Genomic DNA, 13,853 nt, shown 5'->3' on the forward strand with positions numbered 1-13,853 from the left:
ACCTACCATTTTACATACTGCAGCTGCTCAGGTATATTTCAAACCACTGATCGCACTCAACAGGAGCATGCCTTGCTAGTTTAGCTTAAAGTATGGATGAGGGCAACATCTGTTTGGCTTATATTTTAATGTGAATGTACCCAATTAAAAAATGGGACACGGGTGGCGCTGTGGGTTAAACCACAGAGCCTAGGACTTGAAGATCAGAAGGTCGGTTGTTTGAATCCCCACAACAGGGTGAGCTCCTGTTGCTTGGTCCCTGCTCCTGCCAACCTAGCAGTTCAAAAGCACGTCAAAGTGCAAGTAGATAAATAGGTACCGCTCCGTGGGAAGGCAAATGGCGTTTCCGTGCGCTGTTCTGGTTTGCCAGAAGTGGCTTAGTCATGCTGGCCACATGACCCGGAAGCTGTACGCCGGCTCCCTCAGCCAATAAAGCGAGACGAACGCCGCAACCCCAGAGTCGGTCACGACTGGACCTAATGGTCAGGGGTCCCTTTACCTTTACCCAATTCAAAAGCAATGTGTGAACCAATACACAGCTATCTTTCAGAATCTGAGCTTCTCCAAACGTTAACCACCAAAGGCTGTTTTTTTGGTTCTGCTTTTTAAAGACACCGCCTAACATCACTGGTCTCTGTGCAATGTCTTTTCACATCCTACCTCAGCAAAGAAAGTGCAGCACAATTCCCATCAGCAAAAAACAAAAATACAAGCTTAGCTTACCTTATGCCTATTTACAGACATCCTGCTAGGCTGCATTGAGAACTGCTTGGTTCCAAATCCGTGCTTGGTGAGTTGTTGTTTTTTGCACTGGATGTAAACAAAACCACAGCTCTTAAGCTGCAGTAAGCAATCAGGCCCTCTGTATTATTTACCTGATAAATCTAACGTTGCTTTTAACTTATGGCTCTTTTTTAATATGCACATGACCTGCAACTTGCAGCAATTATGAAACATCCCAGATCTCCTCATCCACCAGATCTCTTGGTGCTTAAGATGGAACATAAATAAGGGCAGGGATGTCAACTTGAATATAAATTGGGGGGAAGGTAAGCCCTGTCCCGCGTAATCGATCACAAGACGTGACACATGCAACACCATTTGAACGGCAATGCATGTCAATTTGGGGGGGGGACCTCAATTATTGGGGGGGACACAAAGGGACCTCAGCCCCCAGGAGTTGGCTTCTATGAATAAGGCCGAGAAGCCAAGTTGTGGAATTTCCTCCCAATAGAGGTGCCTCTGACACCTTCAGTCTGTCATGGGCTAATGCATCCTGGTTTTTGACACCTGAGTTAAGAGTTAGGGAAGCACTTGACACAAGCCTGCTTTGGGTCCCTTATGGTGAAGAGCAGGTGAGAAACCAATTCATAATAAACACACAAGTGAACAAAAGTGGAGACCTAAACAAACAAGTTTCTAAACAGAGCCAAGATGGCTGCCTCTCAGGAATGTTGCGGGTTTCTTGTGTGGAGACTGGACTGGATGATCTTGAAGGCTCTTTCCAACTCTACAATTCTATTCTTGTCAACATTCCTCACAGCAAATTAACACATAAGAAACCACATAAGAAAATTCTGCTTACACTTTTACAATCCTTAGAAAGTTACTCCATGTGTGTGTGTGTGTGTGTGTGTTTTCATGGCTGATTCACTAGGGACTTATGTCGGTGTTGGGACTCCGGCTTTACAAGACTCTTTAAAGCCAAATTTACAGTCAGCGCCATTGTTTTCTGTGGAGCCGTGCCAACCAATCATTTTGGCCCCAGGAGTCCAATATATTAGGATACAATTTCACCAAATGTTTACACCCGTCACAGTTGTTGCCTCATTTCCTATGGTGTTGACCTCTCTGCATAATTGCCATCATTATTACTGTTTGCCATCATTATTACTGTTTGCCATCATTATTACTGTTTGCCGTCTAGGGGAGGTTTTTTAAAAATACTTTTTATTAAAGCTTTTCTTTAATAAGCAGCTAATCTGTGACCCTCCAGATGTTGCTGAACTAGAACTCCCATCATTCCTGACCACTGGCTATCCTGGCTGAGGCTGATGGGAGTTGGGAGTCTGACACCATCTGGGGAGCCAAAGGTTAGCACGCCCCCCCTTGAAGTACTGATATGCAGGAGGACTTTGATAGCTGCTGCAATAAACAGTTTGCGATGCATTTCTACTTTTTGCACAGATTTGCAATTGCAACGGAAATGCTAAATTAAGCTACGGCTGCAAAAACAGAGAGGCTGCTTAAGCAGCTCGTTTGTTTACAAATTGATTTCTGCTTTCCTCTTACAACGGTTACATCCTGTAGATGTGAGCATCACTTTATCATAAAGCTGTGCATGCTGGTTTTGGGGATGTCATCACTTGTTCACAAAAATACTGCTCCTTCCCTTCTTCTTTTACAAGAAAAAGGTCAGGCAGAAAGCACAAAGCGGGCAACCATGACCAAAACTGACACTTCACTCTTTTTCAAAATGAGTGACATTTAATGGCTTGTAATACGCAATGTCATGTTGGAAATGCAATTCTGCTTTGAAATTATTTATCTTATGATTAGCTGGCCCATATAGTTTCCAATGCCTTAAAAGATCTTGCTGCACAGCCTCCACTCTTTGCCTTTATGTACCCTCACTAGGGACGTGGGTGGCACTGTGGTCTAACCACTGAGCCACTTGGGCTTGCCGATCAGAAGGCTGGCAGTTTGAATCCCTGTGTGCGATGGGGTTAGCTCCTGTTGCTCAGTCCCAGCTCCTGCCAACCTAGCAGTTCGAAAGCACACCAGTGCAAGTAGATAAATAGGTACCGCTGTGGCAGGAAGGTAAACGGTGTTTGCGTGCACTCTGGCTTCCGTCGTGGTGTTCCATTGCTCCAGAAGAAGTTTAGTCATGCTGGCCACATGACCCAGAACGCTGTCTGTGGACTAATGCCGGCTCCTTTAGCCTGAAAGCAAGATGAGCGCCACAACCCCATAGTCGCCTTTGACTGGACTTAACCGTCCAAGGGTCCTTTACCTTACCCTTGCTATTGATGCCTTCTGAAGCAGTTTAGACTTTACATACAAAACATAAAACTATTGACATATACAGTTGATCCGCCACTTACACAAGAGTCTGGTTCTGGGGTCCTTGTGCAAAGTTGAACTAGCAGAGTCCTCCTGCCACCTTCCCAGAGCCCAGTAAGCAAGGCAGCGCTTTCCTTGCCAGCCTCTGGGATGCTTCCAGAAAAGGCGAAAGGAGTTCTTGGAGTGTGCCAAAGCCCTCACATCTCCTTCCCAGAGCTTGGTAAGCAAGGAGAACCCACTGGATGCATGGGCAGGGGGGCGGGGAGATAAATGGAGAGAGGGGAACAAGAAGTTACCCCTGCTCCCCATTTATTTATTTATTCCCTCCCACCTGCATAAGGCTGTGATCACATATGTGAAGTGAGAGTAAGTTGCGGGTCCACTGTACAGTGGTACCTTGGGTTAAGAACTTAATTCGTTCTGGAGGTCCGTTCTTAACCTGAAACTGCTCTTAACCTGAAGCACCACTTTAGCTAATGGGGCCTCCTGCTACCACCGCACGATTTCTGTTTTCATCTTGAAACAAAGTTCTTAACCCGAGGTACTATTTCTGGGTTAGCGGAGTCTGTAACCTGAAGCATCTGTAACTTGAAGCATCTGTAACCCGAGGTACCACTGTACCTATGAATGAGACCAAAAGCCAGGTGGAACCCTGGGGCTTATGTTGCCAGCATTATGTACAATCCAAGGTTCACCATTTATAAGCCTCATGGAGTTCAATGGGAGAGATATGTTGTGTTTTTATTTATTTTAAAGGATATCTAGCCCCTGCTCTTCCTTAAAATAATAATCATTAAAAAATATATTAAATTATCACAAAATAACCCCAGGGCATCGTACAATTTAAGAACTGTAATCAAGCATATTATACAAACCAACAAGAGGTTACATCACCACCACCACCCCCTGCAATTACATTGATCCAGAAGCACAGCCTTCCCTATCTCTGCCAATGAACAAATCAACCAATGACCTAGGCAAATGAATGCATTATTAGCTGGCACCAGAAAACCAGAAGAGGCGATGCCAATTGGACCTGAGAAGGGAGGGCCTTCATAAACTTAGCGTCTCTTAAATGCCTCCCCTTGAACTGAAGGAGGCAGTGATGGCCACCAACTTGGATGACTTTAAAAAGATTAAACACATTCATGGAGATAATGACTGCAAGCCATGCTTTGCTGTTGGCTCTGCCCCCTTATATTCACCTCCAGTGGACCTGAGTGAAGCCTGCTCACTCACTGGTCCGCTCGGCTGGCCCCACCTCCACCAATGCCGCTGATTGGATTATTTGAACTGGGGTTTGGCGGGAACCCCCAACGACTGCGACATCAGGGAGCTGGGCCAGCACAGCCAGCTGGTAAGTCCCACATGACTTGGGGTGCTGCACGTGGTCCCGCAAAGGGTGCCCACAATCGGAGGAGTGAGCATTCATTATGGCTGCAACACTCTTCCTCCATGGTTTGATGCTGTGTGCTTCTGAACAACAGTAGCTAGAAACTGCAGGAGGGGAGAGGGCTCTTGGGTTCGACTCCTCCTGACCAACTTCCTATAGGCATCTGGTTGGCTGTTGAAAGTACAAGAGGGACTAGATATATCTTTGGCCTGATCCAGCAAGCTGTTATGTTCTTATGAATGGGAATAATTATAAACTTTGGCTGGATCTCTCCCACTTTCTTTCCTACAAGGAGCATGATCGAAAGGATTCATAGTAAAAATCACAATGGCCACATATGCTATATGTGCAACTCCCACCGACATAAATAGGTCTCAAGTTCCCCCAAGACTACATGGAGACATACATACTTTACAAAAAAAAAAAAAAGTGTGCAAAGGATTGCAGCCTTCATCAATAAACATGTCATAAGCCTCACCCGTCACTCTTCAGTGGAGCTAAATTAGCATCAATCCAAGGACTTTCATTTAACTGGGTTGTGAATCAGCTTCTGTGGGTATCTATGCAGTTGAATGATTCATGGCCATATAACCACAATGCGTTTTATAAGAATGTTTTATTACGATGTTACAAAATGCAGCACTTTGCCAGCAAAGACGCCAGGTACACAGGAAACTATAATGGCATCAGTCAATGTGTGAAGCAGCATACAGCAAGCTTGAAAGAGCATTCTGACCACGCAGCAAGTGCTTCCTGCCCTTCCAGGGTATAAATAGCAACCTGTACAAATGTGCTCTTGCACAGCTCAAAGCACTGAGAGCACTGAGTGGGGCAGTCCCTCTTCACTATGCATCTTCAGGCAAGGGTGGTGAGAGCTATAAACCACCACCATCTGGTGGGTCGCAGGTTCACCGTCCTTGCCTTAGGACAGGCATAGGCAAACTTGGCCCTCCAGATGTTTTGGGACTACAACTCCCATCATCCCTAGCTAACAGGACCAGTGGTCAGGGATGATGGGAGTTGTAGTCCCAAAACATCTGGAGGGCAGAGTTTGCCTATGCCTGCCTTAGGAGCTTGTGCAGCTTGCTCCCATTGGCTGGTGTCCTGCCTTACATGCAAATATGAGCAGCTGAGGCACAAAAGGGAACACTCCAAAGGAGCAACTGCTGCTGTCCAACCTGGAGAGGCATTAAAAGTAAAGGTAAAAGGACCCCTGACCATTAGGTCCAGTCGTGACCGACTCTGGGGTTGCGGCGCTCATCTCGCTTTATTGGCCGAAGGAGCTGGCGTTTGTCTGCAGACAGCTTCCGGGTCATGTGGCCAGCATGACTAAGCCTCTTCTGGAGAACCAGAGCAGCGCATGGAAATGTTGTTTACCTTCCCACCGGAGCGGTACCTATTTATTGACTTGCACTTTGACGTGCTTTCGAACTGCTAGGTTGGCAGGAGCTGGGACAGAGCAACGAGAGCTCACCCCGTCATGGGTATTTGAACCGCCGACCTTCTGATTGGCAAGTGGCGCTGTGGTTTAACCCACAGCGCCACCCGCGTCCCATGGAGAGGCATTACACTTTGCTAATTTTTTTGGCAGCAGTGTGGAGGCAAAGTTGCATAAAGGGTGTATGCCTTAGGATTCAGCTGTCGTCTTGGGGGTCAGGTGCTGGAATCCTGAGGATTAGGCTGGGTCTGGACTACCAGTAAGGTGGCCTGGTTTAAAAAATTAAGGGACTAGGACTCCTGCGCCTTTAGTAGTTATGAAGAAGAGAGAATTCCATCTTACAGGCAGACTATTACAGGTGAAAGAGTGCTATACTCTTTTTTTTAATCTGCTCATCCCAGCTACCAACTGCCTACCCTATTACATGCTTCACAAAAGAGTGAAGCACACAGCTCAGACTGAAAGGATCACATACATCAGGGACAAGGAAGAAATTTGATCCAATTCACATTTAAAGGCAAACTCATATAATCTGCACTTTCTGAAACTGTACAGAAATGCAGCCAGTCTTCAAAACTCTCTGAATTTCGCAATGCAGTTTTTCAACCAAGTATTGCAAATAATGCATGCGCCAAGGTCATGGGCACATAAAAATGCATATACAACGCACAAAACGGTTTTGCAGAAATGTGCATATGAAGGAAAAATTAGCTGAATTCTCATAAGGATTTTTTTTTTGTAAAGTGCAAACTGATGTAAAAATGTGGAAAGCTTAAGGCTGGTAAAATGAGAAGCTGAGAGAAACAGGAAACCACAGATTTTCCCATCCCTTCGTACCCTACAGTCTCTGCTAGGATTTTATTGCCGTTTTCAAATTAAACCAAAATATTTGCTGTTGAACTTCATCCCTTGGCCATTCAAGGTAGGTTTTTGTATTCATTAGTTTCCTGAGCTTACAAAACCTTTTGGGGATGGTCTTCTCTGGAATGGGCTCCAGAAGGATCAGAATTGCTGCATCGTTGTTCTCATCAAAAAGCCGGAAGTGAGAGAAATCGAGTTCGTACTTGCACCACTCGCTTTGTACAAAGTGCTCCGACAGCACGAACAGAGTTTTAGAACTCTTCTCAATGGAGTCGATAATGTTGTCCACAATCCACTTGCCAGGCGTAAAATCCCTTTTATGGAGGCAGAGTTTAAATGGGGGATTAGCTTGCTCCAGCTCCTGCACCATGACGTCTTCTACCCATTCAGAGTCCTGCTCGCTGTAGGAAACAAAGGCATCATAGCAGGTTTCTTTCTTGTGGTTTCTCTGGGGCTTGCGTTTTGCTTGAAGCCACGCCCAGGTCATTTGCATATACCAGATGGCATGAAGCTTGTGGCAAAGAACAGCCGCCGCCACAACGACCAACAGCATCAGGATGCAGATTAAGGACACCATCAAAGTCAGGTGGCAGTCAGAGGGCCGAAACTGAACAGCTCCCACTTGCTTCCCTCTTACATGCTCTGGAGAGTCACAGATGTAGTTTTCTGGCCATGCAACAAAGACATTAGATGGTCCTTGTTGCGACTGCGTGAAGGATACAAATTCACACGAGCAGCGGAAACTGTTGTAACGTGCATCCAGTTTCTCGATTTTTGCAAATTTGACAAGTTGCTGCTCATTGAAGTCAAATATTTGGTTTCGTCTAATATTTATGATTCTAGCACTAGGAATTGAGGCAGCATCCGGTAGGGTTGTCAATCTGTTGTCTTTGATGTAAAGCTCCTGCAGGTCAGGCAGGCTCAGTCTGAAGTCTTTGAGGTTATTATGGCTAACATCCAGTACTTCGAGACTTCGAGGAATGCAGTTCGTGAGCATGTTTAATTTACAGCCAGATATATTTAAAAATTTCAGACTTCTGGGCCAAACACACGAGGCTGGCATTGCTTCAAAGTTATTTTGACTTATATCCAAGTTAATAAGATGCCGTCTAAGAGCTACACTTTCTGCTACTACTGAAATCTGCTTCAAAGAATTCCGACTGACATTTAAAGTTTGTAATCTAGGCCAGGCATCCGCACACAATGATTTTTTCAAATACGGATCTAGCAACAAATTCCCACTGAAATCAAGATACAGGAGGGAATAGAAGTGCCTTGCAAGATCACAGGGCACTAAATAAACAAATGCATTTTCAAGTGTAAGTCTGGTAAAGTTTGTTACAAAAGGCGTCACAGAAGAAAGGTCTGAAAAGGAATAAAACTTGGTAATTGTCAAATTTCTGACTGTTATCACTTGCAGGGAAGTTGGAGCATCTTGAAGACCATAAAACTGCCCAGTACCTTCAAACCTGCAATCTACTATCTCTATCTCTTGCATTTGTTTCATACGGGCAAATATGGGTGCAATCCGAATGACAGACATATCCGAAAGTTCAACATTTCTAAGGATAACTTTCTGCACAGCTGTAAGAAGCACTGGATCAGAATAGGGAATGGGCGGAATATCAAGGATTTGTATATTTCTCAGTTCAAGACACACCACAGAATCTGTAACATCATATATAATTGCAGCTAAAGTGGCATCGGGGGGAATATTCAACATAATGTGATTTATCAACTTAATTGATTTCAGAGTTCCTGCCACATATTGTTTGAGGTTGTGTCCTTCAATTTCCAGTTCTTCAAGAGTTGAAATTCCTTCCATGTCATGTGCCTGTAAAGCAGAGAAGTTGCCATTTCCAAAGTACAGGTATCTCAGTTTTGGCAATTCAGAAAACAGTGGAGCTTCCCCAAGAATCTGGTAGAAGTTACCTATTAGGTTCAACTTCTGTAAGGAAGAAAGGGGCCTGAACCAAGAGGGTGACAAGTGAGACAGTTTGTTCTTTGATAAATCCAAGTATTCCAGCTTTACAAGGGAGCGGAAGGCCTTCTCATCAATTGTCCGAATTTGGTTAGATTGGAGCAAAAGAGTTTTCAGATTGATGGCAAACTTCAGGTCCTCTTCCCCGATGTGCTCTATACTGTTGGAGGTCAAATCCAGCTTCACAATATCATCTTCTAGCCCAGAAGGAACTGCACGTAAAGCCCTTGAAGAATAGTTGCAAAAGTGAGTGGCATCGCAAAACGGGCTGATCTGCTGGGCAGAGAGACTCACAGCTCCAACAGCAGAGATGAACCACAGGCACCAGACTTGCTCAAACATGACTGTCTAAATGGTGGTGGTGGTGGAGGGGTGAAAAAGGAAGAAAGAAACAGAAACAGAATTGTGTGAATTTGTTTTTAATTCACTATTAAAAGCATTTAATCACATAAAGTTCACTGATAGATAGAGGCTTGACAAGAGAACCAATCAGACAGTTGCCCCTGGCTTCAGCCACTAATATACAGACACCTTTAGGTGCCAAGCAAAAACGTTCCTTTTTAACCAGGCATTTGGTTAATCTGATTTACATCCCATACCCTTTTATAATGTATTTTTTGGGGATGGGGGTGGGTTACTGGGTTGTTGCTTTTATTTTTATTAGTTATTTTGTGGTTTTATATCTTGATTTTATTCTGTGAATCACCCTAAGACCCCTGGATATAGGGTGGTATATAAATTCAATAATAATAATAATATCAAGGGTGGCCTTCAACAAAGCTTTACTCATGAGTAGACCCAAAGAAATTAGTGACCCTAACTTAATGCCCATCCATTTCACACTGAGTCAAACTTAGTTGAACCACAGGCTGTTTGGGGGGAATCGCTGCTGTGGCGATTTGCCAAAGCTGTTGCCATGGGCACTGCCACCTTGGAAGGTATCCTGCAGACAGGCAGTAAATCCAAAATGGCCATTCCAGATGTTTGGCAGCATCAGTTGCACTGCATGGGCAATAGCTGTCCTGTGCTACTATCTGATTGTCATTTTGGTGCTCATAAACTAAACTGTAGCACAGGACAGCTATTGTCCATGTAAACAGTGCTTTAGTCTACATGGGCCAACTCTCATTCTCACAATTGTTGTAAAGCGAGACAAGCCATCATTTTACAGACGGGGGAATCAACTGAAGGCTGCTCAACAAGTTGAGGGCTAGAGATAAAATTGAGCTCTGGTCTCTTGAAGACCAAACCAAACAGCAGTAATTTCTGAGCCGTTTCGAAGCAGCCAAACTTTCTTCCTTCACTTTTGGTTCAGTTGGCTGCCCTCCCAGCAGCTTTTGCTTGGCTGGATCTTGTGCCAACACAAGGGAAAGTCCCAAAACTTCCCCCCTCCCACCAGTGCCTGCACTTTCATATTCATGCAAGAAAGGCTGGTGACCTCGATTCATTCCAGATGCTTTTGCTGGGAATGTCCCAGGCACATTTATAACATAAACAACTGCACAAACCTGAAAAAAGCCTTGTCTCTCTCTCTCTCCCCTCCATCTGCTATTGTCAAGTAGCAATTTGGAAACAACAAGCATTAGTTGGCAATGGGAAACCTACAGGGCCGTTACACACTTGCACCCAAGTTAATTGATCGACAGCACAATCCTAAACGTATCTACTCATAAGTAGGTCCTACTGAATTCAGTAGGGTTTGCTCTCAGGTAAATGGGGTTAGGATTGCAGCCTTAGTGTTTTAGCAGATTATGGACAAACAACAAATGCAAATGAAGTAGCTTTTCCAAACAATGGGTTCTGAAAAACCACTCATCTTCCCAGGGAGGCAGGCTGGCCACAAACACTCCCTGTGTTCAGCAGGGGGCTTAGCGATGCTGCCCATGTCATTGGGAGTCCTGGCTGTGTCACGCCCCACGGCCGACCAATATAGTCAACCAGGGGGCGTGGCTTACCTGATTTAAACATCCGTGTAGCTGGGGGCTCAGTCTCCTTTTCTCCTCCTGTGTCAGATCTCCTGCCCTATTTCCATGCGTTCGCCATCTTGGGCTTGCTATGGACAACAGTTAGTCGCCTGTTGAGGGGGCCAGGTAGGAATTTCCCCACTTGGCAAACTGGCACCAGCAATGTGGTTTTCACCTGCCTTGAAGCAATCAACACAACTTTGTAAGATTTGGCAGTTAGGCATTGGCAAACCTGGTTTATGGGAGGGGAGGTTGTGGCCTTCACCTGCCCCTCCTCTTTAAGGGTATTCTGTTAAAGGGATCCGGGGGTGTGGATCCTGTCCGAAGCCCAGGTAAGGGCTAGGGCCATGCCACGACCCCATTGGGGACCCTGGGGGAGCTCACAGTTGATGTACATCAACAGGGCTTCCCCTGCTGGTGGTTGACCCTTATGAGACTACCTGCATGACGGGCAGGAGTCAGATATAGTCGGTTCAGTTCCATTGCCTAAGTCAGGGGTAGGCAACCTAAGGGCTGCGGACCGGATGCAGCCCAATCGCCTTCTCAATCCAGCCCACGGACAGTCTGGGAATCAGCGTGTTTTTACATGAGTAGAATGTGTGCTTTTATTTAAAATGCATCTTTGGGTTATTTGTGGGGCATAGAAATTCATTCATTCCCCCAGCAAAAATATACTCCGGCCCACCACATGGTCTGAGGGACGGTGGACTGGCCCACAGCTGAAAAAGGTTGCTGACCCCTGGCCTAAGCCAATACCGCTCACATCTGTAACCAATAAAGTTGTGGCCTTATTTATCCCATTAACCCAAAATATTGGTGTCCTTGTGTTTCATTATCTAAGAAATGGGGTGGGGCTCGGGGGCTCCCCATGCAACACAGGATGGGCTCTCTCTGACACACTCAAGAGGATGCAATGTATCCTGGGGTGACTGAGAAATGAAGAGATCACCCACAGCAGTTTATATGCAAGGTGGTGCCAACCTTAGTGAACCAAGCAGAAAGGAGTGCACCTGACAAAAGAATGAAGAAAAAGGGCAGGAGGGCACAGGAAACCTCCTCACACCAGGCCACAGTATTTGTCCATCTGTGCCAACCTTCCAGTTGTTTTGGATTTCAATTCCCATCAGTCCCAGACAGCAGGCTGGCTGGAGGTGATCAGAGATGTAGTCCACATAGGTAAAGGTAAAGAGACCCCTGACCATTAGGTCATCTGGGGTTGTGGCACTCATCTCGCTTTTTTGGCCAAGGGAGCCGGCGTACAGCTTCCGGGTCATGTGGTCATGACTAAGCTGCTTCTGGCGAACCAGAGCAGCGCACGGAAACACCGTTTACCTTCTTGCTGGAGTGGTACCTATTTATCTACTTGCACTTTGACGTGCTTTTGAACTGCTAGGTTGGCAGGAGCAGGGACCGAACAAAGGGAGCTCACCCCGTTGCGGGGATTCGAACCGCCAACCTTCTGATCAGCAAGTCCTAGGCTCTGTGGTTTAACCCAAAGCGCCAAGAGAGAGCGGGAAAGGGCTTTCAAATGAGCATCGCCATGCAATGCATGTCAAAGATAATGCAGCTGCTTTTGCATCCCCATTGCAGAGGGAAGGAAAGTGGAAAAACAAAAAATAAGCAGCGCAGCTCGAAACAAACTCCATGAACTTTTTTCCCAGCGTAAACATGGAAAGAACTGCCCTGTCCGCAGCAGCGCAACCATCGGCTTAAGCTGCAATCCTATACTTATTAACTACGAGTAAATGCCATGGAACTCAGCGGGACGGACTTACTTGTGAGCAGGCGGGTGTGGGCTTGCTTCGAAAGCGTCGAGCCGCGGCAAGAAGAAAACACATAAAAACACTAGAAAAATACAATACCCACCGGCAGCGCGTGCAGAGTCTCTTCCAAGGGGTTGGGGCTCCTCAGGTGCGCAAAGTCCGCGTCGTCCCGCAAGAGTTGAAGGCGCCTCCTCCCGCGCTCCCGGCTCCCTCCGCCGCCTCTGCGCGACTGGATTTCCCGGAGGGGAAGTTCCTGGCGGGCCTCCGAGGGTTTGCCTCCCCGACGCGGGCGAGGACAGAGCCAGAAGGGGAGGAGCGCGGCGGGCGAGCAGCCGGCCATGCGCCGGCGGGGGAGGGGGGGAGGGGACGACCCGGTGCAGACGTTGCCGCCAGGCTTCAGGTGCCGGAGTCGCCGGGGTGGGGGGGGCGAACAAACGCCCCCGGGCCCTGAAGCGCGAGGCCTCCCGCCCTTTCCCCGCTGCCGAGTTAGCCGGAGGCCACCGCGCGGGCCGCTCGCCTCCGGAGTCGCTTGTGTCGGGCTTCTTACCCCGGGGCAGTAAGCCCGTTACTCCCGAAGCACAGGGAGTGGCAGCACCGGGAGCAAACAGTGCAGAAGGGAAGCTTGAGGTTTCTGGGCGCGAGGGGCGACGAAGGGGGATAAGGGCTGCTCTCACGTGAACGCACTATATTAAATGAACTTTTATTGACGGCAGCCCTAGGTCACAACAGCAGCACCATACATTTAAAGCCTCTGGCTTACCCAGAGAATCCTGGGAAATGTAGAATCAGAGAATTGTAGCAACACTTTGCTGCCTAAAATGGAGCCCTTCTCGTGCATCCCTCCGCCACCCAGCACATTAAAAAGAGTTAGGATCCCTCCAGACTGGAGCAGAGTTCTTGGTGGGGATATATTTTGTGATATGTTATTGACACAATAATTTGACGTATCAATCAGCTTGATCAGTTCTGCAAATTTCCCCAATGTTGCTGCATTATCGCCCATCTACAAGGGAAAACTTGAGCTATAGCACAACCAAAACAGAACATAAACAGCAACACAACATTTGCGGTATGAAAAGTTAACAGGAATTCAGCAGGAAGTTACAGGGCAAGCGATGATAGGAAACAAAGCACCCTGCTTTGAGGATGGAGTCCTGTTCCCTTTCCTGGTGTGGTATATAGAACAGGGAGAGGTGTCTCGGGCAGCAAAATGTCTTGCACCAGTCCTGGACAGCAACCATGGAAGGTGGAGAGCTGCTCAAGACATGATGAATCTTTGCCTACTTCTCCAGTGAATTTTTACATCTTTTTTTTTTTAAAAAAAAGGTGAACATTTTAAATTGATCTCATCAGTGACTTTTAGCCATGATTACTAGGTTCCTTCTCCACT

At 46.6% G+C, this 13,853-nt stretch overlaps 1 protein-coding gene and 1 long non-coding RNA gene across 2 annotated transcripts in view; both read right to left on the bottom strand.

Moving 5' to 3' along the window:
* LOC308594935 overlaps positions 1-750 on the bottom strand; it is an 80,181-nt gene extending 79,431 nt beyond the window's left edge. The window contains exon 1 of the long non-coding RNA XR_014011688.1: positions 724-750. This is a non-coding gene — a long non-coding RNA (uncharacterized lncRNA). The remainder of the gene's footprint in view (positions 1-723) is intronic.
* Positions 751-5,053: 4,303 nt separating this feature from the next.
* On the bottom strand, positions 5,054-12,795 carry TLR2 (toll like receptor 2). The gene is made up of 2 exons (XM_081208371.1): positions 12,567-12,795; positions 5,054-9,084 (listed from the first exon to the last, which is right to left on the bottom strand). The coding sequence occupies exon 2, from the start codon at positions 9,076-9,078 to the stop codon at positions 6,745-6,747; it is 2,334 nt and encodes a 777-aa protein (XP_081064497.1). The 5' UTR covers positions 9,079-9,084; positions 12,567-12,795; the 3' UTR covers positions 5,054-6,744.
* Between the last annotated feature and the right edge of the window lie 1,058 nt (positions 12,796-13,853).

The sequence above is a fragment of the Podarcis bocagei genome, assembly GCF_964188305.1.
Source record: "Podarcis bocagei genome assembly, chromosome: 9".
Taxonomy (NCBI): Eukaryota; Metazoa; Chordata; class Lepidosauria; order Squamata; family Lacertidae; genus Podarcis; species Podarcis bocagei.

What these genes read in the sequence shown, in the direction of transcription:
- TLR2 (XM_081208371.1), bottom strand. Translation starts at nt 9,078, where the DNA reads ATGTTTGAGCAAGTCTGGTGCCTGTGGTTCATCTCTGCTGTTGGAGCT.